This window comes from Gambusia affinis, linkage group LG06 (genome assembly GCF_019740435.1).
Source record: "Gambusia affinis linkage group LG06, SWU_Gaff_1.0, whole genome shotgun sequence".
NCBI lineage: Eukaryota > Metazoa > Chordata > Actinopteri > Cyprinodontiformes > Poeciliidae > Gambusia > Gambusia affinis.
In genome coordinates this window covers 27,269,856-27,297,561 of record NC_057873.1, presented here as the reverse complement: position 1 = coordinate 27,297,561, position 27,706 = coordinate 27,269,856, and the positions used below count along the sequence as shown (strand labels likewise).

At 42.4% G+C, this 27,706-nt stretch overlaps 1 protein-coding gene across 5 annotated transcripts; it reads right to left on the bottom strand.

The window, feature by feature from the left end:
- Positions 1-172: 172 nt before the first annotated feature.
- Positions 173-26,856, bottom strand: LOC122833109 (protein KIAA0100-like). Of its 5 annotated transcripts, none has more exons than XM_044120413.1 (41): positions 26,730-26,856; positions 26,072-26,194; positions 25,863-25,989; positions 24,154-24,203; positions 23,911-24,049; positions 23,668-23,786; positions 23,512-23,572; positions 23,221-23,416; positions 22,076-22,199; positions 21,836-21,960; positions 21,675-21,742; positions 21,460-21,596; positions 21,131-21,249; positions 20,417-20,610; positions 19,135-19,435; positions 17,772-17,977; positions 16,226-17,255; positions 15,938-16,129; positions 14,551-14,753; positions 14,291-14,409; positions 13,985-14,208; positions 13,715-13,905; positions 12,397-12,496; positions 12,054-12,253; positions 11,215-11,512; positions 10,968-11,125; positions 10,274-10,480; positions 10,004-10,103; positions 9,274-9,456; positions 8,570-8,691; positions 8,324-8,479; positions 6,851-6,972; positions 6,590-6,770; positions 6,429-6,515; positions 5,396-5,404; positions 5,072-5,182; positions 4,847-4,982; positions 3,947-4,071; positions 3,755-3,856; positions 2,149-2,283; positions 173-1,865 (listed from the first exon to the last, which is right to left on the bottom strand). In XM_044120413.1, exons 2-41 carry the CDS (start codon positions 26,140-26,142, stop codon positions 1,680-1,682), a joined length of 6,714 nt encoding a protein of 2,237 aa, XP_043976348.1. In that variant the 5' UTR covers positions 26,143-26,194; positions 26,730-26,856; the 3' UTR covers positions 173-1,679. The 5 variants fall into 5 exon arrangements, with proteins under 5 accessions (XP_043976348.1, XP_043976347.1, XP_043976351.1 ...); XM_044120412.1 differs by having other exon boundaries at positions 26,072-26,197; positions 26,730-26,837; XM_044120416.1 differs by having other exon boundaries at positions 23,230-23,416; positions 26,072-26,197; positions 26,730-26,837.
- Between the last annotated feature and the right edge of the window lie 850 nt (positions 26,857-27,706).

Genomic DNA, 27,706 nt, shown 5'->3' with positions numbered 1-27,706 from the left:
CCAATCACGATCCCCCAAAATGAAGGAAATCGGCGCCCAGAAATCAACTGATCAATAAATCAGTTGGCCAATAAATGTATCCTATATTATACGTGTATATAATGTAACAGCTTCTGTAGAGACGAGTGACTTTAACCAAGATGTAAACAGAAGGAGTCGGCGGGATGGAAGCTGCTGTTGAGTTAATCTTTAATCGAAACGTTCAAGACAAGTGACGGAACAACCGTGGTTACAAAAATATCAAATACTTTGCATGAAAAGTGCTTTAGTGTTAAAATTACAGAAGATGCACTCTTCTGTTTTTTTTCCTTTTCAACATAACCATCAAGTACGCAAAGATGTTTTTCTTCTTGATTAATTGCACTGAGGTAAGTTAAAGTAAAACAGCAGGCTGAGTGATGCAATAAAAATAGAAAACATGTCGGCCTTCATGTCAGTGACAGTCATGCAGCCCAGATCAGCTTCTACCATATATGGTAAGACATACACTGATAAATTTAGATTTAGCATTAAATGAATGGAATCCCAGCTGTTAGTAGTGAAAGTGGTGTGTGTGTGTGTATGTGTGTGTGTGTGTGTGTGTGTGCGTGCGTGCGTGTGCGTGTGTGGTGGATCTGCAGCGGTGTTCCTGAGCCAGCAGGAGAGGAGCAGGAATCTGCCTTGCTACGTTCAATGCAACAAACGTAGCATTGAACGTTTCTAACACTTATTCCCGGACCGGATGCAACACTTATTACATCCGGTTCAGTCTGACGGAGCTGGGAGAGAAATTCAGGAGCAGCATCTCGTTTTATATTTTCTCCTCTAACCGGAAAAGTTGTAATGGTAAAACAGCAAAACGTCTTGGGATTTTTAGATGTTTAGAGGAAGCAGGCAGGAGGGGGAGAGTCATGGCGAGCCTTTACTCCTTTATTCAACAAGTCCTATCTAGTCGGAGGAGCCATTTTTATTTCGTAACGAGACGCAAAACTCCCTAAATGAGAACGTTTCTCATTAAATAGAGAAAGTTTATTGTTAAAACGCAAACGTCCCTAGTTAACAAGACTTTCTCACAATGAGAAAGTTTCTCTTTATATATAATGAGATGCAAAACTAGCAAAGACGAGAACGTTTCCTGTTAAAGGAAAACGCTTCACGTTAAAATGAGAACGCCTCCAGTTGTAATGAGATGCCAAATGAGAACGTTTCTTGCTATTAAGAACGATTCTCTTAAGATTTTCTCATTAAAAGGAGAATGTTATAACTAGATGCAAACTCGCCAAAATGAGTTTAAGATGAGAAGGTTTCTCGTTTTCACATAAAACTTGTAAACTTTCATTTTAACGAGATAAGTTATACATTTTCTTGCTTTCCCAATTTACCGCTCCTCAATTTATTTCCAAGCCCTGTCAGTTAAATGCTTTCGTAAATCAGAGCTGCCCAGTGTATGAAATGCTATAATTGGCACACAAATAAAACAAAACAAAAAAAACACGAAACCACATATTTGGTCATTTTGACATCCAGATATCCATGGAGATCCTTTGAAAACAAGTTCAGCAGGCTCATGTGATGCAGTGGAACTACAGAAGAAGCTTCGCCCGCTCTTCCAACAGTGGTTTGAAGCTGGAGTGGCGTTCGGGTGTTCCTCGGAGGGAGCTGCGTCAGTGTGGGGTGCTTTACTTTTTTTTTCTCTTTTTTCACTTGCGTCGGCTGAAGATGCTCTTCTTGCTGGAGCTTTTGTCCGCGGTGCTGAGGCCGATGAGGAGCCGGGCCTTCTCGTCTTCCTCCTGCTGCTGCTGGTTGTTGTCCGTCTTCCCGTCGGACGCCTTCCCGCGCAGCTCCGCCACGGAGGCCGGCTTCAGCCGCAGCTTCTCCTTTATCATCTAGGCGGGAACATGGAGCCATTTATGAAGAACCATAAGCAGCAAAAACAAACAAACGTGGACCTTTCAAAAAATTTTTCATAAGAAAGAAAAAAAAACCCTAACAATTTAACTTCTTTTTATATATTTGAAATAGTAAAATTCAAAAATGTTTTATTTTCCTTCAACTTTATAACCATCATAGCATTTTATGTTCTAGACGGGCAGAAAGTAACTTAACAAAATACACTGAGGTTTGTGAAATGTTGAAGTCAGGGTGTGAATATTTTTTAAGTGTTGATACCTGCGCTACGAGGGCCTTCCTGCTGTCCCGTTTCACGGCCATGGCGAAGTCCAGCCACGTCCACGTGTTGTTGTGGTACTCCAGACACGGAAGAACCAGGTTCAGGTCTTTCCAGTCCACACTGCTCTTCTCTCCCTGAGGGGGAAAAACAAAACAAAACATTCAACACATTTAAGCCCCTTTTGCACTGCACAGCCAGACCCGGACCGACCAGGACCGACCCGGGCCAGTCTGGCTCGTTTTTGCATTAGCACTTCCAACCCGGGACCACCCCGCTCCCTGGAGCCCTGAAAGCTGCGGTTCCAATCGGGCCGGCCCGACCGGGCTGGTTTGGAGTCAGCCGGTAATTGGTTAGCCTAGATCTCAGAGGAACGTCTGTCATTTTAACACGTGGTGTCAAAAAATTCCTGTCATAATCTATTCTTACCCGTAAGGTTTTAAATAATGACAGAATATTCAACTGCATTTTATTGTCGTCCATCCATCCATTTTCTGTTCACCCTGGTCCCCCGTGGGGTCAGGAGGTGCTGGTGCCTCTCCAGCTACATCCTGGGCGAGAGGCGGGGTCACCCTGGACAGGTCGCCAGTCTGTCGCAGGCATTTTATTTTCTTTCGGTTAAAATCATTTTAAACAAGCTGAAGGAATGATCTGCATCATGTCACCGGATTAAACAGATAAATATGCAACTTTTTCTCGCATTGAAAAAAAAAACTACACTGACTGTGGTCCCCACCATAGTCTGGATATAAATGATAAAATGTGATGTCTGCATCTAAATTATGAGCAATGTATCGGCGGTGTGCAGAATGAATATCTCAACTTTGTGGTCTGCATCAGTTGTACATAATCATAATCTCAGGGTTTTGAAGTTGATCTGAATGATGAATCTGCGCTCTGTGCTACACTGGGATTACAATCGCCTCTTCTGCCATACATATTGATGGTAAATGTAAATAACATTTCTCCAATTGAACCGATCAGAAATGGGTAAGGCTGTGAATGAGGGGATCTGGCGTCGCTAAAGCAGGAAAACCCGGCAATCCGCAGCGGTAGTTCAGCTGGCCGCGAGTCCAGCTCAGAGACCACACTGCGATGAGGGGAAGTCCTGAAGGGGGAATGTTTCCCTCAGCTTCCTTGCTGACAAGCGAAGCGCATAGAGAAGGAGCTGGACAGGAGACCCAAGAAGGAAACTGTTCTGCTGTCGCTGGGGAGATCGCCTCGGTAGCTTTAGCAAGAATTCGATTTACGTGGCAGCCTCCCCACCTTGTATACCGCCCAGTGCAAAACAACCAGGGCCATAGCGCCAATAGGACCGGGTCGAACGGAGCCCGGCCGGACCCCGCAGTGCAAGAAGGGCTTTACACATTAAAAATGAAGGAGAAACTTTGAAAGGAAGCAGATGAAAAGGAAAAGGCAAAAGGGGAACAAAATGTGATCATTGGTTTAGATGTTGTAGTTGTGGCTGGAGGAATTTAGTGACAACAGGTCAACATCCAAACTGATACCGGTGAGACAGCATCTGAAAATCGACACAACTACTTAAAAATAAATAAACGGATCGGTGTGAGAAGTTGAGGTGTATTTGGTGTTAGAGGTGAAACCCACCTTGTAGCTGACACACAGTGGCACTTGGGGAATCTTGATGTAGATAAAGGAATTGTTCATAGCAGCTCTCTCCTTCATCTTATCGATGTCATCCACAGGATGCTGAGGGGAGAACACACACACACACACACACCACCAGTTTGTTTCTTTCTCTCCTTCCTGAACAGCTTACATTCAGAATCGACTCCCCACCTCTGGAGGCTTCCTGAACGACCTCCTGACCCCTGCCGTGCGGTTCAGTCCCTGGGTGATGCTCTTACTGGGGCCCATGGCGCCCATGGTGTCCTCCGACAGCGGCCGGGGTTTGACTGGGATAGCTGGGACACACACACAATGTATTAGTGTCAGCACCATGCCCTCTGCCTGACACTGAAGGCTACACCTACCACCACCACAGAGCCACACACACACACACTCTCACACACACATACAGGACCACAGTTCTCAAAAACACACAAGTAATCCAACACTGCGGATGGAGAAAACAGAAGCTGGTATTGATCGGTCTGCTGCAGGATCCACACAGTTAGGATCATTTTTGCTGGACAATAAATCGTCCTAATAATTATCACAATTAATGATAATATTGTTGTTTTGAGAGCATTTTCTATATATAGATAATGGCACATATGTGCAAGTTCGCGCTCTCAAAGTTCAATAAACTTTCATTTTGCAAAGAATGCAAAATGGAATATGTCTTAATTATCCAAAATAAAATGACAACTAAAAACAATATAACGAAAATAAAAACAACTTAAAAACAAAACCATAAGTAAAATGGATCATGAAGTCTCCGTAAACAAAATTGCCCTTCAAAAAATATTAATAATGAGGAAAAAAATTGTGTCTTTTAATTAGGTGGATGAAAATATCTGGCTTTACCTAATTTTTCTAATTTAGTCTTTTAATCAGATGTTAGATTGGACATTATTACAAAACTATGCCGTTCTGAACATCAAGCACTTTTTCAAGGTCTTGATACATGAATCAAGCTCTTTCCAAACCTTAAAATTCAGGCATTTCAAGGATTTGAAGTAGCCATACAAACTCTGTACAGAGATAAAAAACTGCCTTCATCACAAAACGACGTACCAGTAGTGACCATTCTGGACTTGTCTTCTTCATCCGTGACGTCTTCCTCTTCAACGTTTCGGCCCGGGAAGAAGAACCCCATCATCCGTTTGAAGAACTGGTACATGAGCTGGATGGTGAGAGGCACCACGTTCACCTAAACACAGCAGAGAGGCTCAATGAAAGCAAAACCGCAGTAAAATGTGCTTCAGCAGCAGCAGCAGTTGATTCTGACGCGACTCTGACCTCAAAGTGTTCCTTCACGGAGATTCCTCCCACCGGGGGGCGCACTTTGCTGAAGATGCGCAGGGCAAACTGTCGCCCCGACTGGCAGTTGCTCTGAGGTCGAAGCACAACCTGGAAAAACGGGACGAGGTCAGCGACGATGAGACGCGGCTCGGAAAGGTGGGGAGATGATGACGTGAACGCGGTCGTGAGACATCAGGAACACATGCAGCTAGTTGCTTTTAACATGCGACGCAGTAAAACCTCTCAGAGGAGCTGCGGAGTGATCCCAGCCGGACAAACAAGATGGGTTCAAACACAGACATGTCTGTCCTCAGTACGTACCCTCACACGCTGCACGGAGGACACCAGGCAGAAATGCATGAACACACGGAGAAAACAGCAGAAGTGAAGAAAACAGTACAACGTGTTCCAGTCAGACGTTTACATGCACTCATCACTGGCATGAACGCTGTTCATCTAAAGCTTTATTTAATCTCTTACTTCTGAGTGGAAGGACGTCTGCGACACACAACAGTGGAGAGTTAATTCGAATGGTGCTACTTTCAACTGTGGCTCAAATGTATCAAAATCAAAAATACCTCATTGATCCCAAATGGCCGTTAAATGTTAACCACATCGTGGACTTTGCTAGTGGTTCCCTGTTTCTGTTAAACTTCCCACAATCCTTTGCTGCATCACTATCACTCTGTCACATGACAAAATAAACACCACATGACCAACCTTCTTCCGTCCAGAAACAAACGACAACGAGATGATGGTAAATATCAGTTGTTTTTAATCGGCCCCAGTTTTATTTATCTGATCGATAATAATAAAAAATGACTAATATCAGCCAATATTGCTGTTAGCGCTGACATATCATGCATCACTACCACTAATATTCAGCAGGTATGCACAATATATCTGCAGTAAGATCGGTACTGGCCGATATTAGTCACTTTTAAAACATATCAGTATAAGTCAGGCCAATAAATTCAAACATCCGATACCGATGTAAGTGCCGATATATCGCGAGTTTCTAAAAATGTCTAATATTAAATAGGCTGAGTTTTTCCAGCACTGTTCTAGTCATACTGTTGTGTGACACAAAGTGCTTCAAACTACAGGCCACATTCACTCATTACTGCAGAATCGAACCCACAACTTTTGGATTGCAAGATGACAATCTGTGAGTCCAGGAAAAAAAAAAAAGCATATATCTTAGAAAAATAAGAGAAAATAATAATAGTTAAATAAGAGTCTTAAACTTGACATTTTTTTTATGCAGATGATGAGTGCATTTAACCTCCTAACAGAGCTGTAAATTATTCATATCATCTCACTGCCTTTACTGAAATTATGAGATCATATTTACCTTGTAAGCTGCGTTTGGGAGCAGGTTGTTCATCGTGAACCACCCGAGCTCCAGCAGATGCTCGGCCGTGTCATCGGACTTGTTCAGCTACAAAGAACAAGAAGTGGATATTTAGTTCCTCTGTGACGTCTTGAGCGCCAGAGATGGTGAATTTTACTTGCCTTGCTGTACATGAACCTCTGCAGCTCCAGCTCTGCGATGCCCAGCTGCCCGTCCTCTTCGGTCAGACACCAGCGAGCCTGAGCGAAGTAGATCTCCGTCCTGCGCACCACACCCACGTCTTCTGGTGGCTTTCGCAGCTCCAGCTTGTTCGCCCGCTGCAGCTGGAAATCTTTAAAACACCTAAAAACGACAGAGATTTTTTTCACTTCGAGCCGTTTCCCGCTCGTTGTTCGAAAGGTCCGTCGGTCTCGACGAGAGACCTGATGAGGATGTTGAGCTCCTCGCTCTTCATCTGCATGTCATTCTTCTCCTGGTTCAGCTGGTTCTGCAGCCGCATGTTCATGTCCATCAGTTCGTCGCTGTTCGCTTCGTCGGTTTGAGCCTAAAGGGAGGTGGAATTTAGAATGAGTCACATTGCTGCAAATGCATTTCTCCTTTCTATTTATAGCACTACCAAAATATTTATACCAAAATAAAGCGTCAACATTACCGAAATAAAGCGTCAACGTTACCAAAATAAAGCGTCAACGTTACCGAAATAAAGCGTCAACGTTACCAAAATAAAGCGTCAACGTTACCAAAATAAAGCGTCAACGTTACCAAAATAAAGCGTCAACGTTACCAAAATAAAGCGTCAACGTTACCAAAATAAAGCGTCAACGTTACCAAAATAAAGCGTCAACGTTACCAAAATAAAGTGGCAACATTACCAAAATAAAGTTATAATATTTCCAAAATAAAGCGTCAACATTACCAAAATAAAGTGTCAACATTACCAAAATAAAGTCATAATATTTCCAAAATAAAGTGTCAACATTACCAAAATAAAGCGTCAACGTTACCAAAATAAAGCGTCAACATTACCGAAATAAAGCGTCAACGTTACCAAAATAAAGCGTCAACGTTACCGAAATAAAGCGTCAACGTTACCAAAATAAAGTGTCAACATTACCAAAATAAAGTGTCAACATTACCAAAATAAAGTGTCAACATTACCAAAATAAAGTGTCAACATTACCAAAATAAAGTCATAATATTTCCAAAATAAAGTGGCAACATTACCAAAATAAAGTGTCAACATTACCAAAATAAAGTGTCAACATTACCAAAATAAACCGTCAACATTACCAAAATAAAGCGTCAACATTACCAAGATAAAGTGGCAACATTACCAAAATAAAGTCATAATATTTCCAAAATAAAGTGTCAACATTACCAAAATAAAGTCACAATATTTCCAAAATAAAGTGTCAACATTACCAAAATAAAGCGTCAACATTACCAAGATAAAGTGTCAACATTACCAAAATAAAGTGTCAACATTACCAAAATAAAGCGTCAACATTACCAAAATAAAGCGTCAACATTACCAAATTAAAGTGTCAACATTACCAAAATACTGGTTTCACAAATAAGGAAATAATTCATCTATTAAAACATCGGCATAAGATTATTATCAATAGCAGGATGCTGAAATGATTGTGGAAGATTGTGTTTTTTTCTTAGCTTGGCTCTAATACTCCATTGTCAGGACAGACCGGGCAGCTAAGCAAGAAATAGGTTGGAAGATGTCAGAACCCAAATTAGCTCCATTTAAATACATAAATTAAGTCAATTGCTTTCTACTAATGACGTTATGCCACTTCTTCCTTGCCCTCGTCATTTTTTGTTGAACTTCTACGTCAAACCTGTTGATCTTTGCGGGGGTTCAAAAGCGAGGCGGCGCGGCTCACCCTGATGTTGGAGTAGATCTGCTTCTCGAGGCGTCTGATCTGAGCGAGGTGCTGCCTCACCGCCTCCTGCAGGTGCAGGATGCTGCTGCGCTGCTCCTCGGGGTTGCTGGAGATCTCCAGCTGGAAGCGAACCCGCTGCTTCTTCTCGCTGTGCTCCTGGAGAAGAATCGTAAACCGTCACAGGATGATGAAGAAAGTAAGAAAAAAAAAAAAAAAGATTCCCGGCAGGCTGACGTCGCTGCCCACCTTGCGCCTGGGCTCCACGTGAAGCAGCAGGTTGTTGACGATGTCCAGGATCATGGCGTACTGAACCGGGTTGGTGGAAATCTCCAGGTCGTGGTGAATGAGAGTGAACGTTTCCACAGCACCTGAGAAGAAATAATTGAACTGATTTTTTCTTTTTTTTTCTTCAGTGTTCATGATTTCCACAATGCTTAAAACGCTGACGGAATCCCAGATTGTAATGTGCGAAATAAAATTCACAATGAAATGTGGAATTTCACAGAATCAGCTGATATGTGCGATAAGAGGAAGGATAGAAAGTAGTTTCTGTGGTCCTGATCTTTATGGAAGTCTGCACAAGCTTCTACTCTTTATAGTTTTTTTTTTCATGCGAGAAGCATTTTTATTGTGTTTTACTCTAAAGCTTTTTTTAACAGGGACATTTTCTTTTATGTTAAAAATGGGATTCCTAGTTTTTGCACATAATGTTTGAGTTCTTCAAAGGAACGAGAAGGAAACACTTTTTACTATCTGGTAAAAAAAAATAATGTTCTGTTGAACTGCAACAGTTGGTAGTTGGTAATGTTGACCACTAGCTATTGGTCTGTCATATTTTAATAAAAAAGTGCCAAAAATAAAAATACAAAAAAATTAATAAATAATTAGCAACGTTGAATTTGGAAAATAATAAAACTGGGTTTCAGTGCGGCTCCTGTGATCACACACACCCGCCTGTTTTTTCAGCAGGTCCTCATTCTCGTGGTTGTTCCTCATCTCCGGAGGCTTGATCTGCGTGGCCAGCTCTGGGTTGATGTCGTGGCTGTAGCTGATGTAGTGCATTCTGCAGCTGCAGCGTGAGATGATGCGCTGCACCTGCTGCGACTCGTTCACCTGCGCAGGCTGGTTCCAGTCTGCCAAACGCAAAATTCAACCGTATGATCTTCTCACTCCTATTATTTGCTGAATTTGGAAGATACTTTAGTAGCACGGTCAAGAAAACACTCATCTGTTTTTTAAAATTTTACTTCCAAAGCTGATAACTAAAGTTTATTATCGGGCCATACTGAGAACAGAATAGTGCTGGATTGACTAAAATGTTTTTCTTTCTTTCTTTTAAACAGGCATAAATTTACTGAATTACCAATTTATCTGATAACTCTGCACCACAACAACACAACTTTAACTTTTTCAATCAGTGCAGTATGGAGTGGAACAGCCAATGAAAAATAAACAGCGGAGAAACTGAAACAACAGGCTGACCATCTTGGTCAAACATTGAAAAAAAAAAAAACTGCATCAAACCTTCAGTCAAATGGTTCAGAAAGTGCAATTATGAATTCTAAATATAATGTAAAATAAATGGAAAAGCCTGACATCGCTCAGAGCACAAAGAATTAGCCTGACTAGGTTTTTATTTTTTAATATTGGGACTGATAAGACCATCAAGTCTTTCCGTACCTGTAGTGGTGCTGACCATCCCTCCCACCGCCTGGCCGCTCTCCATCAGCTCCTCCACTGAGTCCAGGTTACGCTGCCTGTGCTCCTCAATGTTTTTCACCTAAACAAGGAAAAAAAAACAAAAAAACAGATTAAAGATGCTGTCCAAAAATGAGCAATCCCAGCATTTTCGGAAGCAGTGCTTGTTACTTTAGAGGAATATGCATCGCCTCTCAAATGATGCCCTTTGGCCACACACCTTTAACTTTTGCTCTTGAGAGAAGAGCCTACCTCCAGCCACAGCTGCCGGTCCTCCTGCTCAGAGGGATTCAGCTCCATGGTGGCAAAGTACTGCATGCCGTCCAGCAGGCAGGTCCAGGTGGTCTTCTGCTTCAGCGTGTCGCTGTACCAGGTTGGGTGGTGCTCGCACTGCAGCAGCTGGGCCTTGGCTGCAGACACCAGCACGCAGCCGGCTGTTTCTGTGCCACGCAGCATCATCTAGGTGAAGATCATCGCATTCAGACTCATGTTGTGGTCACGCCCAAGTCCGTCTCTGAGCTGGACAAGGTTTCACTAGATGAACTAAATATTTGGCAGGCCAGGCTTTTTAAAAGATCAACGATCGGCCAGAAAACTGCAATCGGAGCACGCCTCCCCAAAATATTTCCCAACTGGGTGCTGAAGTTTCTGTGGTTTGGCTGCCCAAAACCTGGATGAACAGAAATCTTGTAATCTTCTGACATGTGGTCATAAAACCAGTTCAATCAGTTCTGATAACGGACTTAAAAGATCATAAACCCTGGTTCACTAGGCCTACCTGGTGGAAATACTGTAATTGACAACTTGAGGTTAAATTAAATATAACATTTATTCATTTAATCTTTTATTATTAGTCCACACTTTACCAAACCTGGAAAACACTTTGGTCACATCAGAGACCTGTTAGAACCGTGATGGTTCCTGAACGCAGCGTCAGAGCGATTACCTGACAGTTGACCAGCTCTATGAACCAGTTACGGTTGAACACGTCGTCCGTCTGACAGGCTGCGATGCCGCACAGCTGGTCGCTCACTCCAGAGTCTTCCTCGGAAAACACCACAAACTTGTCCGTCTCCTCGATCAGCTTCTGCAACATCGACGTTCCTGCAAAACGCCAAAGAAACAAATCCGGGTGAGCCAGTCCCGATCCCCCGACGGAGATCGTCGCCGTCACAGCGGCTGGGAACGCTCACCTTCGTTTTGACTTTTCTCTACTCGATTGGCGGCGGGAACGACCGGAGTGGCGAGAGCCGCGGTCGGGGAGTAGTTGGAGGGGGAACGCCTGAGTTTCTTCGTCTGCAGGTGTGTGTCAATCTTCAGACCCTTCAGAGCTTCGGTGGAGAGATTCCTCTTCAACACGGACGCCTTTTTATAACCGTCGTACAGCCCGAAGGCAATGTTTCTGTTTATGGTGGTCCAGGACGCACGGAGGTCCACCAGGCGCAGTTTGTGGGTGTAAGAGGCATTTGTTTCATCCGTTGTGTTCACTTCCTGTCGGAAATCACACACAAACAAACAACATTATTGTTTGACTTTTTGAACAAGAATGGGTACTTATCGTACTGTTTATCATTTATCGTGATATTTGTCATGGTAAGAATCCTGGTTTATCGCTGTTGCAATAAATTCCAATTATTGAAGTTACAAAAAAAAAAAAAAACTGTCCGCATTGTCAGTTTTGCTATTTTCTCCACTGTTAGTTTATTGAAACACCAGTAAATACCAATAAATCTGAAAATCTTGTGTGCAATTTGGTGATACAAATCACACTTCTTTATGGGACCGGTGTCCTAAAAGAGCGAATTACACAATGGGAACGTTTTTCAAGAGCCTGTGTCTGTGTGAGGGGCTATAATTGCTGTGACACAATCACAGTCACACAATTTCCTACAAAAGACAAAATAACCAGTTCCCATCATCAACTTTACTGGTGTCACAATAGTTTGGCAAAATATTGTGATAACATTTTAAGCCTATATTGCCTGCCCTCCCCGGCTACCATGAAAAACCAGAAATGGGCTCCAGCCGTTACCTCCTCCATACGGTTGCTCTGCCGCTGGTAGCTAAGCGACGACAGGCTGACCAGGTGAGTCTTCTTCACCTGAGCGTTCATCTGGTGGTCGGCCGTCTCGTCCCAGGTGGAGGCCATCAGGTGAACCGTCACCTGAGACAGCTCACTCACCATCTGAGTCACGTTCCACTCAGAGATCAGCCTCCTCATCACAGTGCCGGCTGCAAAAGCAACACACAAGAGTCGGCTTTTTTTTTTTTTTTTTTTTTTTTTTAAAAGAAGGTAGATTTATGTGCAGAGTCTGAGGAAAAAAAATAAACAGAGAAGCTTTTTTTTTTTTTTTTTATCCCATGATGCTTTTTAACCTGTGGGATGAGTCTCTGAGTCCCACGGGTGAAGACGTGACCTTTGTTGCATTCCACTTGGACTCCTCTCTGCTGCGCAAAGGAAGCCCAGTAATGCACCTGAAGGATAAACAATACATGCATGAACCTGATTAAATGCAGGTAATTGAAACCTTTCTGTGGGTTTAAGCCTCTAAAAAACTAGTTATGGGCTCAACTATCTAGAAGTAAAAGTAAAAGTCAAGAATATTCTGGCTCTACAGCTAACTCCTTATGACCAAAAGGTTGTCTGCAGCAGAAAGAAGAACAATGCAGGTTTATTAACATCCTTTGTTTGGATGGTCGGCAAGAAATGAATTATGAAGCTCTGAGTTTTTTAGATGAAGTGTAAGACTATGGGAGTTTTCTGAACCCAGGTATAGATGCAGTAGGTGACTTTCATAAAAAAATGTTTTTGTACATACGTCTGTCACCATGAGACAGATCAATTGTGAAAAAAGTTATTCCTTCTTCCTCCCTGTGGTCCTACTGCCACATGCAGAAATACACCATTTGGTTAGAAACGACCAATCAGAGCCAGGTGGAGGGTCTTAGTGCATTGCTTAATGTGTTAATGGCAAAGAGCAAACTTTCTGTTCCAGGTGGTGTTTACGATCCCAAACACCTCCGCTAACAGTCCTGACCCATTTCCAAACAGTTTTGCATCTGTTTATCAGCTAGCCTTAGCATTTACAATAGGCTTCTGCCTAGCAGAGAGAGCGGGAGGGTGTGAGCAGCATGTAGACGAGGGTGACTGACAGCGCTAAGACCTTCCTCCTGGTTGTTTCTGATCAAATGGTGCTATCAAGAGGAGGCAGAAGAGCTACATTTTTTCACATATCTGTTTCATACTACACTCTCATGACATGATGACAGTTCTAACAAAAAAATACTGTTTATAAAAGTTACATACTACAGCTTTAAACCCATGTGAGAGCTGGTACAGGTGTAAAGATAAGTCACATTATCCAGTGTGTTTATTTCTAATTAAATTTAAAATGTTTAAAACTTATAAGTGCTTATTTTATGCATTTACATGTGGCACTAATTAATACTTTGAATTATGGCAGTTTGGGCCTTGAAGACTTTGCATCTAAAGAAGATTTCTAAGCACTTTGAAATTTTAAGCACGATGAATCAATTTTGTTTAAAGCTAAATGAGTATTTCTGAAAAACAATAATAATTTCAACACTGAACAACAAGAATCGTCATGGCGACTGTCACCCAAGTGGATATCAATTCGGCCGATAAAACACAGTCGTCGTCAGGCGGCTTTAGGGAAATAATAAAAACCTCACTTGTAGCTGAGGGAAGGCGGCCGTGTAGGACATCTGCTTGTAGTGCTGACCCAGCTTTTTGCGGACCGGCCTGAGGCTGTGGAAGAGCTTTCCTCTGCAGATCGGTCGAGACACGCTGGTCCAGGTGGCCCAGAAGTTCTGCATCCAGCGCAGGGTGCTGCTGTACAGCAAGATTCGAGGCTCGGGAGGTTCTAGAAGACAAGATGAATGCCGTCTTTAAACATGCCCAGGGTTCATCTTTGAGGTTTGACGGCTCTCTCTCACACACACCAGTGAAGCAGTTCTGATTGAGGTCCATTGTGATGGAGAGGTTGAGGTTTTCAGAGCGAAAAGCTCGGTAGGAGTCGTGCGGCTGTCCCGAGGTCACGTCCGCGATGTTCTCGGCGCAGCAGACCATGACCGCGTGGTGGTCGTGGGGGTTGCCGTGGCAAAGCCACTGAAGATCAAGGGTCATACAGAGGTTGGGCAAGTGCAGGAAACAGATATCGTCGTACCTGGAATGGAAAGCGGGGATTTTCTATTAAAATCTTATCTATGAATGTGGGAATGGATTTCATTCCAAGTGCTGGTACTTACTTTGATGCCGTCCGGACGTTTACGTCCAAATTCCCTTTAAACACAAACTCCCCAGGATTCCAGTCGAAGTTCAGCTTGGTCCATTCCCAGTGCAAGTTCTCGGTTGTGTTGTACGGATCCTGGAAAAGCCCAAACACCGATTGTGTTAAACAGAAACACTCAAAACAACAGACAGAACTGAGGAAATATTCAAAAACATATCAATAATCTCAATGACATAAGTAGAATCGAGCAAAGACATAAAGAAGAAGTTGCTTCACCTCGGTAGCCAGCTGATGCAGGTTGGCGTGCTCGATGTTCATGAGCCACTGTCCGTGCAGGAGCAGACGGCTTTTGTCCCACCAGGCCAGAGGGGGAGACGGATCAGCTGTGGGTTTGGTCAGCAGGTCCACCGACTGCCCAATCAGCGTCCAGGCAGGGTCCCAACATGGCCCCCACACGATGGTATACAGAGAGATGTTGGCTGCAGAGAGAGCGATTTCATCAGAACCAGAAAATAATGTTAAGGCATCATTCTGTGCTGGTGATGAATTTTCTTGTGTTATATTTAATAATGATGTATATTACATATATCTTGTTACCCTTTCAACACTGTGAAAAAAAAAAAAACAGACCAGCAAATACATGGAAATTATACTGGTTGTTAATATCAATCCCATTTTACATATGGGACTGATGAACAGAAGTGTAAAAATGACTAACATTGTCACAGTATAACTCATGGTGTTTATTTAGCTTCTGATGAACTGAACGCATCAAATATTAAATAATCAAATATAATAACTTTCTCAATGTGTTACAGTGTTCCATTAGCATTAGTGATATTAGTAATAAATGTTGCTCTGCTTTAAATAAAAGGAATTAGATTATTCCGATGCGCTAATAGCACAGCTAATTCTTTTGTTTAGCGCTTTAACATTTTTGCTAACTTTGAAAACATTTAGCACACTTATCTCCTGTTAAATAAATTTTTCCGAATAAATTCTAAAGCACTAAATTACTTGACTGGTATGAAAACAGTTTGATGTCTGTGTTGAAGTTTCGTTTACTGACAGTTCAGAACTCTTCCAAGCTGTTAGACATTGATGGTCAATTAGCCAAAATTAGCAACAGAGTTAGCAACTGAAACCTTGAGGGAAAAGGTCTGTTACAAAGTTTCACTTTCTGAGCAATGCAATGACCAATTTGACCCGGCACACATATATATATATATATATATATATAAAAAACACAAGCTATCAACACATGGTTGAATTTAGCGCTACAGCAATAGCTCCCGCTAAATACCAACCAACACTGTTGAATTTGGTGGCTTAGCATTAGCGTCCACTGAATACCACGTTGATTAGTGCTATTGGATCTATTGTTCATGATTAGTGGTTTACGGTTAGCATAACTATCTTTTTACTTAGTGGTGCGCATTGTTGCATTTAGATTAAAATTCTTGCGGGAAAAAAAAAGCCTGTTAGTTTTATTATCATCATACAGCGAGAATGTAATCAGTCTATGCCTACAACCGACTAAATTAAAAAAGTTTGGACAGTGAGAACTAATTTTGCAATAGGAAAACAAAGGAATATTTTCTCTTTGACCGAAAAATAATTTAATAATTTTTGCAGGGTCTACACATAAATGTGCAGGACTTACATTTGAAATCATAGTAGAACTTGAGTGGAGGCATGTTTCTGTGGACCGTCACATCTCCCCACGGCGCTCTAAGCGGGACGGTCTGCTTGCGATGAGCCCTCGCCTGACCGTCCTGCTCCGACCCGATCAGACGTCCCGACAGCTCCCAGTCCCGGATCTCAAACAGGTAGCGGGGATAATCTCGAATTCTCACTGACAACATAACATGTTTGGAAAATTAGACATCAAGTCAAAAGATTTTTAAATATTTTGATTTAAATGTTATTTTTTTTAAATGATAAGATTTACCCAGAAAAGCGCTTAGCTTAAACTTGACAGCACGACACCACTGAACCACCAGAGGTAGCCCGTCTCGGGGGAAGGGACTGATCCTGTCGATGTCCCTCAGCTGCTCTCTCACTTTCTCCGGACCGTGGAAACACTGATCAGCCAGGGCGACGAGCTCCAGGTCCGACACGTTCCAGGTCAGCAGAGACTTCCTCATGGGAGTGTTGGCATAGAGTCGGCGCGAGCGCTGGATGTAGATCTCTATGTGCTTCTTCTCCAGCGAGCTGTACAGCTCCTCTATCTTTCTGGCGGGCAGAAGTTCTCCGTGCTGCTTCCTGAGTTCTGCCACCTTCTTGTCCAGAAGCTGCAGGCGCTTGGCGCTCTCTTTACTCTCGTCCTTCATCAGCTCGTAGTTGTCTCTCAGCTTGATTTCGAAGATGTCGTCCAGAAAGACGAAGGAGAACTGGCTGATTTTGAACACGAGGTCGGGAGGCAGCCGTTGCTCGGACGGCGGTGGACTCTGAGGGAGGTGGAGAGTCTTCAACCACTTCTGCACGCCGATGGCCATGTCGAAGGTCTTGGAGAAGTTGTACTGGTAGGGGAACTCCACGGACAGAGACGGGCAGTTGAGGACCCAGACTCGGTTGTGGGGAGTGGCTAGGAACGGGAAGGCGTCCCTGTGCAGCTGCATCTCGGTGAGCTCGTCGTGAGTCTCCACGTCCAGCTCGTTGAACGAGACGATGTTGTTGCCGTCGAAGTTGAAGATGAGCAGAGGGGAGCGTATGTGTATGGAGCCGGCGTGCTTTGAAAGGGAGAAGGCCTGGGTGTGCAGGAGGATGTAGTTCTTCTCGCCGACGTGGGCCGTCAAGCGAGTCGAACCCATTTCCAGGCGTATGGAGAAGCTTCTGGTCTGACCCAGCACCGCGTCTCTGTTCTCTTCCTGTTCGCCATGGAGCATACGCCAACAGGCCTGAGCTTCGGTCATGTGCTGGAACAAGACCATGTGGTCCGGTGGAGCCCAGTCTACAGCCAGCTCGTCTTCACACTGAACCTGTACAGACATGGAAGTAGAACCATTCGGACCCTGTTCGTTCTAGCTGTATTCAACAGTAACAAGCTGGAGTTATTCATGCGGCTTCTGTGATTTAAAAGGAAGAATTGCAACCCACAACGCCCAACGATGGAGTCCAAAATGTAACAATGACGTCCAACATTAATTTATTTCCAGACTGTCTGATAAGAGTAGCAGCTTAAAACTAAGTCAAGTCATGTGGAAATGTGGAAATTGGAATCTGTTTTGCATGAATTTAACTGAGTAGGAGTATTTATTCAGCTGTTTAGTGCGTGGGAGAAAAGAGACAAAAAAAACAATAATTCTGTCACAGCTGCTGGGCCTCATAATACATGACAGGTAATGGTGTACTGACATATAAAACTCACAAGTAAAGAAAAAATACTGACTTTCCCCAGTTTGGTTTCCATAAATTGAAATAAATTAGCCTCAGAAAACTAGCCTTGTTTCTGGAACATGGCGTGGGAAAACGCATCGTTAGAAACCTGCGGCTACCTGTAAGCTGGGTGTGGTGACGTGGTACCAGACGGTTATTGAGGTGAGTTTGAGTATGGGGTCGAGGGTCTGGGAGGCGGGGCAGCACGCTTCCATGTTCTCAGTGAGAGTTTTCACCAGAGACAAGCTCATCTCCTGCAGAGACACTCTGGAGCTCTCTGCAGAGCTCAGGATGCTGACGGTGTCCATGCGCAGAGACACGGCTCCTGAAACACAAAACACTCTGGTGAGATGAGATCTCTGATATCAGTCTGGGAAACGGTTGGAATTTGAGTCAAACGATGATAAGCAATAAACGAGTTTTCCTGTTTGCTGATGGCTGGATTTGACAAATTTGCCCACAGCTGATTAACTCCAACATGTCCTTGATGAAATCTACCGTTTGGAGCATCAGTCCTTCAAACTCTAATAGAAAACTTTGCTTGATATTCTGCTGCTTGATCGTCTTTTAGTCAGGAGAAAACATTCATGTTTACTTTTTCACATCCACAAATGTACATCCCTTTACAAAAATAAAAGAATGAGAAATTCTTGTGTTTATTTACGAGACTTGTTCTTCCTGAAAGCAACAAAAGCTTCTACTCAGGTGGCAGGAAAGTATTCAAATAACCTGCCTCTGGAATCAGCTGCACACTCATCTTAATTTGAACTATTGTTATTCATTTAAATATACAAACATCTCGTTGTAAATGCTTTTGTCTGGAGCAGCTGCTGCAAGCAGATGGAATAATTTCACACGCACATTTTTCCTAACTTTGCTCTTTTATTAGTTTTAAGGTGCCGTTTGGAATGACCAGGATAATATTGCAAAAAACAAAAAAAGATTTAAATGGGGGGGAAAAACATGAATTAATCTACTGGTTAAATAAATGTCGAAAATACAAGTAAATAAAACCTACATCTTGAGATCACTTATGTATTTTCAAAAGAAATAATAGGGTAAAAAAAAAAAAAAAAAAAAATCTGGGGAAATATTTTGTAGCATTAATTGAAATTACATTTTTCTAAAATAAGTTGTGTTAAATCTATCCCTAAAGTATTTTTCAGGTTTTGAGACCAACAGTGATGAAGGAATCAGGTTTGGGGGTATTTACCACCTCAGCAGAAGCAGGGTAGATAATCTTATATTACTCCTACATAGTGAGTAATTTAAGTTTCATAGTGACAGAAAAGTGATCAAAAGCTAGAAATGTTGCCTCTCCCACCTTAACAAAGTAAATTGGAATAAACTTTTATCTGGTTTATGGTTTTAAAATTACAGGAAGTCACACTCCACTTCTGCCCCAAGTACTTAACAAAGAATCCTACCTGAGTAACGTTAAACATCTGACTAACTGTTTTTCTCAAAGAAGCGTCTTCTTACCCGCCACATTGGAGACTGTGAACACATTGACGTCGTCCAGACAGCAGTCCAGTTTAAAAAGCAGGTTGGGCTGTGAGGAGGAGTGGCCTGACTTGACGGCTTCGTCTCCAGAAGGCGAGTCGGGCGTCACGTCTGGCAGGTGAGGCTGAGGGTCAGCGGAAACCCGCAGGAGGGACAGGAGGCAAGAGAGGCAAAGCGCGCAGGTCTCCGACAGCTCCACCTGCAGACCCTTCAGACTGGACTCCACGTTCAGGCTGGGAGGCTGGCTGCTGCAGGCGGACTGGGGTCTGTTCAAACTCCCCTGGAGCAAAAAGAAAAGGGAGAATATTCATGACTGAAACCAGACTATTTCTACTCATAGACAAAAGCTGTATATTTTCTTTTTTACAAATCTTCTGTTTGAAATTAACTTTGCATAACAATAATTGTTCAAATTAAGTATTTTATCACTTTTACTGTAGGTTAATTTTTAACTCAATTTCAGCAGACTTCATGAGAAACCTCTAAATACAGCAAGGCTGCTGCTTATGCTTCCTGGAAAAAAGTCAGAAAAATCCATCCTTCCAGAATGTTGCAAGATTTGTTTCGACTGCGCCTTTTTCAAATTTAAGCTTTATTTTTGCCGAAAGATGATCTTACAAAAAAGTTGCAACTGTCCCCAAAACAGTTTAGTTTAACATGGTTAATATTTACAGTTAAAACTCCAGACAACATTTTCAAATACCTTCTTAAAATCCCTGAAAACAAATAAATCATCAAAGTGCAAAAGAAGAAGAATGGTTTGTGAAAAAAATAAATAAATAATTAAAGACAAATGTATCGTTTAGGGTCTCGCAGGCTTTCATCTTACAGGTTTGGCTTTCAAGAGACTTCTGAAACAGGAAGTTAAATTAGAAGGGGACAAAGGTACGGGTCAACATTCAGCCGAGTGCAGCGACTGGAAATACAGAAAATGTTTAGGTTTGCAGATAAGTTGCGATAAAAATTGCAAGTTTGTGCAAAATTAGCAAATGACGAGTGAATTTGTATAAATAGAATATCATTACTCCCTGGAGGGACTGAAAAATGAAACTATCATCTTGTGAGTGTTTATTAAGTTGTATCACTATGCTTTTAAACCTAAAGAGTAAAGCCTAAACATGTCTCCAAAAAGCAAAGTAGACACGAGGACAAGACAAAAAAAAATTGGGACGCACAAAGAAGTAAACAACTCCGATTACAAAAGTCTGAATAGTTACAAAGCACAAGCACTGATGAGAAGTGATCATTTATGCTTTCCTACCTGGAGACTTAAGGTGTCTAGAATTAGCGCTTCGCCCCACACGTGTTTACCCGGCGGGTGAGGAGCCTGCTGGATGTGAGAGCCTTGACCCACTCTCCACCAGAAGCTGTCCAGGGTCAGCGAGGCCCGCTGGTGCAGGTTCTGAGAATCTGAGCTGTCGTTGTCGACCTTGAGGTCGAGAAGATGCTGCAGTTCTATAAAAATAAATACACAAGTGAGAGCAGGTCTATCAGAACGCTATGAACCTCAGGTTACTGTGTGCAGAACAATGGTGTGCCACAGGGAACGGTTCTTGGTCCTCTGTTGTACATAAATGACTCTAGTCCAATGTGAAAAGATTTTTTTTATTATTTCTGATCTCAGATGTTCTTTATCAGGCTGGGTTTCAGCTTTTATGCAAAAAGAAACAGGCAAACTTTTCAGTCTTTAAAGATGTAAGGCCGGTCGCAAAACCAAACCATGCATCATTTTCCCTCCACTTCACAGGGAAAACGTCCGTTTACTACAAAATTCCTGTTTATCGTATAAAGGTTTGTTGGTGTAAAGTGGCAAAACGTGAAAAAGTTCAAAGTGTATGAAAATTTCACAAGTCACTTTACAGGAGGTTGTTTGGGGTTATAAAAAAACAGTGTTAATAGCAGCAACATACTGTCTCAGCAGTGAAAATGAAAGCCATATAACAATCACATGCTGCGCTGCGTGAGCGGGACGGACCTGCGTGAGCGGCGATGAAGCCCAGAGCGAAGGGCGTGGTGTTCCCCAGCTGCACGGACACGTTGACGTTGGACACTGAGGACGAGATCATCACAGGAGCGTCCAAGTGGGGGAGACGCCTGAGGAAGACCAGGGTGGGAAAATAATCTAATGGACTGTGCAAAACGGAAGGGTAATGGGATAAACAACAGAGCGAACGATGCAAAAAAAAAAAAAACAAACAAACAAAAAAACCACATTGATAAGGAAAAAGGAGGTAGAACAAGGAGTTTAATAAATGTCGAGAGATCCAATAAAAACCCGGGAATGTTTATTGTTTGGCAGCTTGCCTCTTTCTGTGGGCTTCCTTCCTGTGGAGCAGCTGTTGCCAGGGAAACAAGTTCAACCAATGGGAGAACTCTTGGTGGCGATAGTGCACGATGCAGGTATTGGCTGTGAACGATCCTGAGATGTCAATGGACGTAACCTGTTGGGACAAAAGCCGTTTTAAAGGCAGAGTAACCCGACCATCAAGACGAACACGGAGAGTCGGACGTCCCGTCACCTGCAGGAACGTCTTCAGCGTGTTCACGCAAAGGATCCTCTGCCTGCTCTGAGAAAGAAGAAGTCCATCTGACAATAGACAACAAAAAATAAACATGTTACACGTTGCTTTTTTTTGTTTTACAATTTATTTTCTCGTAGAGCGCTGGAAGGCCAGCTGACCCTCCAGGATGAGCTCCAGGCTGCTGTGAGGAAAGCTCAGCTCAGGAGTGAAGCTCTTCAGGGGATGCTGCTCGTCGTCATGTTCGTAACTCATCTTCAAAGATTTCAGCGTCCAATTCAGGTGTCTGTTCAGTCCCGAAAAGAAAAAATATTTTAAAAAAAAGAAGATTAAAATTTACCGATTTAGATTCTGACAAATAACACCCAGGTGTAAGCTGCTGTAATTTGACGCTGACTCGCCTCTTCTGGCTGTGCATGGACAGGGTCACGTTTGTGTTGTCGAACTCCACGCCGACCTTGTGGGGGAGCAGCCGATGAAACTGTTCCACCGTCTCGGTGCGGATGAATTCACCGTCGTCGCACTCTTCACAGGAAACGGGATCGGGTTTAAATAAATCAACAAGTAAAATAATAGCGAGGAGCATCTGGACAGAACGTCTGCTAAGCAAATGTAGCAGCAGAAAACATGCAGTGACATGTTAAGCCGTGTGATACATGAACTAGATTACTAATCAACTGAATGTTGGCTAGAGGTGCAAGGTGTTAAATGATGCATATCATAGCGAGAGCGTTGAAAAGTATTTGTGCTGTTTAAACAGTCTTACATTTAGTCACATTACAACCGGTAGCTTTCATGTGTTTATTTGGTATTTTCAGAGTCCGCTCTGTTTCCAGAATGACGGAAACTCATTTAATTCATCAATGAATTAAATATATCCTGGATCCTGAACATCATTTTTTGCACGTGTTAGAAAATGTTTATGTATTAAGATCTAAAACTAATTTTAAGGGGTTTAATGCATTTTTTTGTCCAGTTGTACTATTTTGGTTGTGTGTGGCTTTTATTTGCATTTTATTTATCGTTTTTGGTTGTTGTGTTTCATTTTGGACATTTAAAATATCTTCAATGAATTCCTGTAAAGCACTTTGTATTGCCTTCTTGCTGAAAATGGGATAAACAAATAAAATTATGTTTACCTTTTACCTTTGCCTTCCAGTTGCAGTGAGAAGCGTTATTTACAAAATTTAAATGTGTTAGTATTTCAGAGGGCAAACTTGTATTATTGTGCCATTATCAATGTATTACTTGAAAATGGTCTCGATACGACAATATTATTGCTTATCTCAATAATTTCCGTTTGTATTGACCGCCCTAAATGTGAATAAAAAAAAAAAGAAAATGTTGATGGAAAGATGCACAGTGATTGATTTTGACACCTTCTAAGAGCAGAAGATGTCTTTAATTTCCTAAATTTAAAGAAATTAGGGACGATTTACTGACTGGCCGACTCATTGGAGCGTCCCTTACTGAACCCACTGTGACGTCCACCAATACATGCACATTTAGCATTAAAAATAATAATAATAATAAAAACAACACACACCTTGCTCACCAGATACAGCAGGGTGTTTTTTTTTCTGGGACTTGGGCGACATCAGGAGCTGGCTGAGGAACAGGCCCTCATGCAGCTCTGCTGTGAGCGTCCTCACATTGAGGGTCAGGCAGCCTGGCTTCATCTCCGGTAGGGCCACGTCCCCCGACAGCAGCAGGCTGAGGGCCAGCTCAGCCAAACATATATCCTACAGGAAACAGATCATCACCAATACTCACTCAATTAAACCCTTAAAAAAAAAAAAAAAAAAAAAACAGCATAATGAAATAAATAAAAACTCACCAACTGGCTGCTTTTGAGAACTTTACTACTTAGTTGCCCCACTGAGAAATCCCATGCCAACCTTTTAACAAACAAATAAAATTTGTTTTGTATTTTTACTCCCTCCCCCCCTCTGTTTTGAATCTTATTAGTAAATGAAATGGGGAAAATTCTCACCTTTTACTTTGATGGTCAAGCAACAAGGTGATGCCTGTGACCGTCATGTGCCACAGCGACTCGGAGAGAGCCAGGTTCAGCACCATCACGTTGACTGAGCTGACGTGGAAAGACAGCAACTGGAAGAAAAGAAATAGAAATGACAAAGCTAAGTGGCGGCGACCCCTGAAGGAAAAAAGCCAAAAGAAGACAGAGAAGAAGAAGGAGGAGAAGAAGTCAGACGGACGTGGGCCGTCTTCATACCTGGGACAGAAAGCGGAGTGCTTTGGGGTTGACGGAAGTCTTTGTCTGTTTTCCATGACCGGTCTTCAGCAGTGGGCCCAGCGGTACTTGAAGGTCGAACCTGACTCGGGTGTCACCGACGCATAACGCTAGATATCGCCTGAAGACAAACACTGAGCTCAATCTGATGCAGTTATTATTTAGTAGTTAAATTATTATTATTTTTTTGCTGTAAAGTTATAAAAACAGAGCACGGCAACTTACGGTAAGTCCTGGTTCAGAAGTCTACTCGACAACCAAATCCTGTCGATTTCCTGACCAGAGAAAAATGAGAATCGCAAAAAAAAGTTCAGCAATTTCCCAATAAAGCATTTTCTATTTTATTCTATAGTATGTTGCGATAACTCAACTTGGTATTTACTACACTGGTGCAGCTCAAGTAATTAGAAAATAACAGAAAAGTCAGAAAGGTTTGACTGATTTAATTTGAAAAGTGGAACACATCAATTCATCACACACAGGATGGATATTTCAAACATTCATTTTTGTTTATTTTTCCGGATTATAGCTAACAGCTAACTTGCAAAGACCTTTTAACACCTTTTACAAGTAAGTCAGTCACAACTGGTCTCTGCAAAATAAATTCCCCTTCCAAGCATATAAATGGAAACTATGTGGAAAGAAAAAAAATGAAAAAGAAAACAGAAAACATTTTAATTTTAAACTGAACAGGAATAAAAATAAACTAGAAAATTTCTGAAGAAATTTAAAGGGGGCCTGCCAAAAGCGCGCGCATCGGTCTGGACCCGGTGTTCCGACGCTGAAAGTTAGCGTCGACGCCATAGAAAGCTGCAGCGCGATCGACGGCATGAGGAGAATCGCGACAACGTCAACTGACACGGACTTGCATGTTAAAATGAGCGTATGAGCTGAAATTTGCTTTCTTCACTTCTTGTCCGCTCGTGCTGTCCTTCTTCCTCCCTCCTCCTCCTCTCTCAACCAATCACGAGACACGCACCAGAGGACTGTCTGAGCTGTTGTGCTGATCGTTCTGTTGCTATGGTATTTAATTGTCAGTCATGAACTGGCAGCTGTGATGACTCATCCAATCTGTCCCCATACACAACAATGGCAAGAAGCGTTTTTTGCTTTTTTTGTCGCCATATTAACTCAGAATCCCACCAGAAGTAATAGCTCCAATGCTGTGATCAAGCCGCACGTTTTGATACCACTTTTGTAGGGGTCCATTCAGCGGATCGAGGCGCATTAACAGTAATAGGTGCATAACAATAGGTTCCTGCCATTGCTTTGCATGGCAGGCCCCAATAACAATAGGTTCCTGCCATTGCTTTGCATGACAGGCCCCAACTAACGAAAAATAACTGTCTGGACAACGACTAGAGCCGGTGCTGGAAGAGGCTAAAATCACAGACTAATTTGTATTTCTATCTGTGAGGTTAGTCAACAGAAACGGCAGCTGCAACTAACCATTTTTGATAATTGATTAATCGGATAAAGCATTGGGCACATTCTGTAGATTTTACACATTGTTAGAAATACAGTAAAAGATGCAAACAAATAAACTCCTTTTTTAATTCCCCCCCCCATCTTAAGTGGAAAATGTATATATTTATGTGCAGATTTGGCTCAATTACTCTTCAGAGTAAGTTGTTCCTTTAGCAAGTTGGCTGTTTTTGAGTCTGTACACTCCTGCTAACGATTAATTCCTTGTTAAATTAGTTGACGATTATTTCAATTATCAATTTATTACAATTAATCGTTTCGGCCCTAAAATTAACAATAGCGAGTTGTGTGTAACAATATATCTGTATGACAGAGCATAACCTTTTTGAATTTATAAGTGGAAATAAGCTCACTTTTCAATAATTGCTTTAACTTAATAAGATTCTCCTGCATTCCTCACAGGATACCGCCGGTCACAATTCATGAGATGAATGTCGTGTTTTTCTTACCAGAGTGTGCTGGGGGTGAAACTGGATACTGACTCCTTTGACGGAAAACAGCCCTACTGATTTGATCTTCAGCTCTGCGTTCAGCGCAGCCCGGAAGAATCGGACTGCCAAGGTGCAGAACAGCCATCTAAAAAAAACAAAAAAACAACAGCCACGCAGTTAGAGCCAGCTCTTTCAAGTTTTAACAGCGGAAACATGGCAGGGCTCACCTGAACAGGAAACGTAACAGCACAACCCCCGACAGGAGGATTAGAAGAGAGGATATTAGGAGGAGAGACATTGTTCACACCCAAATGTTGGACATTGAGTGTGGCTGCCCGCTTATCTATCAGCTGCTGTCAAAGAGAAATACATAACGGTGTCATTAGCCGAAAGTCCGCAAAGTGGGACACACAAGTCGTCACCGACACCGCGACTCAATGAAAACACGTTCTCCAAAGATTTAGCGGCAGGTTTACGTTGAGGAATAGCCACACTGCGCTAATATTGCTAAAGTAGTTACATAGAGGAATGCCACATAGCACATAAACTTTGAGAAGTTAGCTAATGATGTGGAAACGTTTACCGAAACCTACTGCATGTGCACTTGTTAGTAATATAAAGAAACGCAAGTCAGTAACGCGAGGTGACAGCTTTGAAACATACCATCAGCACAGGAAACAGTTAAAACCACTTTTCTCGCCGCGTCATCCCAAAGTAAAATCAATAGCAAATCAGAGCTAACAAGTTAGCGTGCTAACGCTACCGCTAACAGTAACAGAACAGCTGCGATGCTAAAAAAGAACAAATTAGCGTTGCTTTTAGGAACCGCTGGAGATGTTTGTAGTCTGCTGTGGTTGAAAGTCTTTGATTAGCGTGCTTACCCACCCCGACACGTTAAAGCAGCGGGCTGCCCCTGCATAATGCCGCAGAGAGAGCGGTATTACTGCCAGATGACTGCACAGGCAGACAGGGTAAACACAGTTCTGCTCTGCTCTGCTCAGCTGGCAGGTCACTTGACACGATGCAGGAACTCTCTCACTGATAATATTTTTCTTTTCTTTATTTTATGCTAATCAGCCATATTCTATTCAATTAGATTCTATTCATATTTCTATTCAAAAAGAGGGGGTTAGTTACAAAAAAAATCAGTTTAATTTTTAACAAAGCATATGTTCAGGGCAACTCAAGACTTTTGGTATAAACTGCATTGAATACCACTCAGAATCCATCCATCCATCCATTTTCTGTTCACCCTTGTCCCCAGTGGGGTCAGGAGGGTTGCTGGTTCATCTCCAGCTACGTTCTGGGAGAGGCGGGTTCACCCTGGACATCCAGTCTGTTACAGGGCAACACAGAGACATACAGGACAAACAACCATTCACACACACACTCACACCTAGGGAGAATTTAGAGAGACCAATTAACCTGACAGTTATGTTTTTGGACTGTGGGAGGAAGCCGGAGAACCCGTAGAGAACCCATGCATGCACAGGGAGAACATGAAAACTCCGTGCAGAAAGACCCCGGGCCAGGAATCGAACCCAGGACCTTCTTGCTGCAAGGCAACAGCTCTACCAACTGCGCCCACTGTGCAGCCCACCATTCAGAATACTTTACAAAGTTTCGTTTCGCCCTTCAGCCAAACGTCATCTGAAAGGTTAGTCATTTACAGAATCACAGTAACAGGACAATCAAATGACAAACGTTCTGAGTTCTTTGGGGAATTTCTCTTCCGGTTTTCAGGGTCGACTCCAGAGAATTTTTAAAGGGGTGGCGAAACCATGCCAGAATTTTTTTATTTATATATGCAAATTAAATCCTAAAATTTTAAATTTCATACATATTAATTTATAAGATTTCTA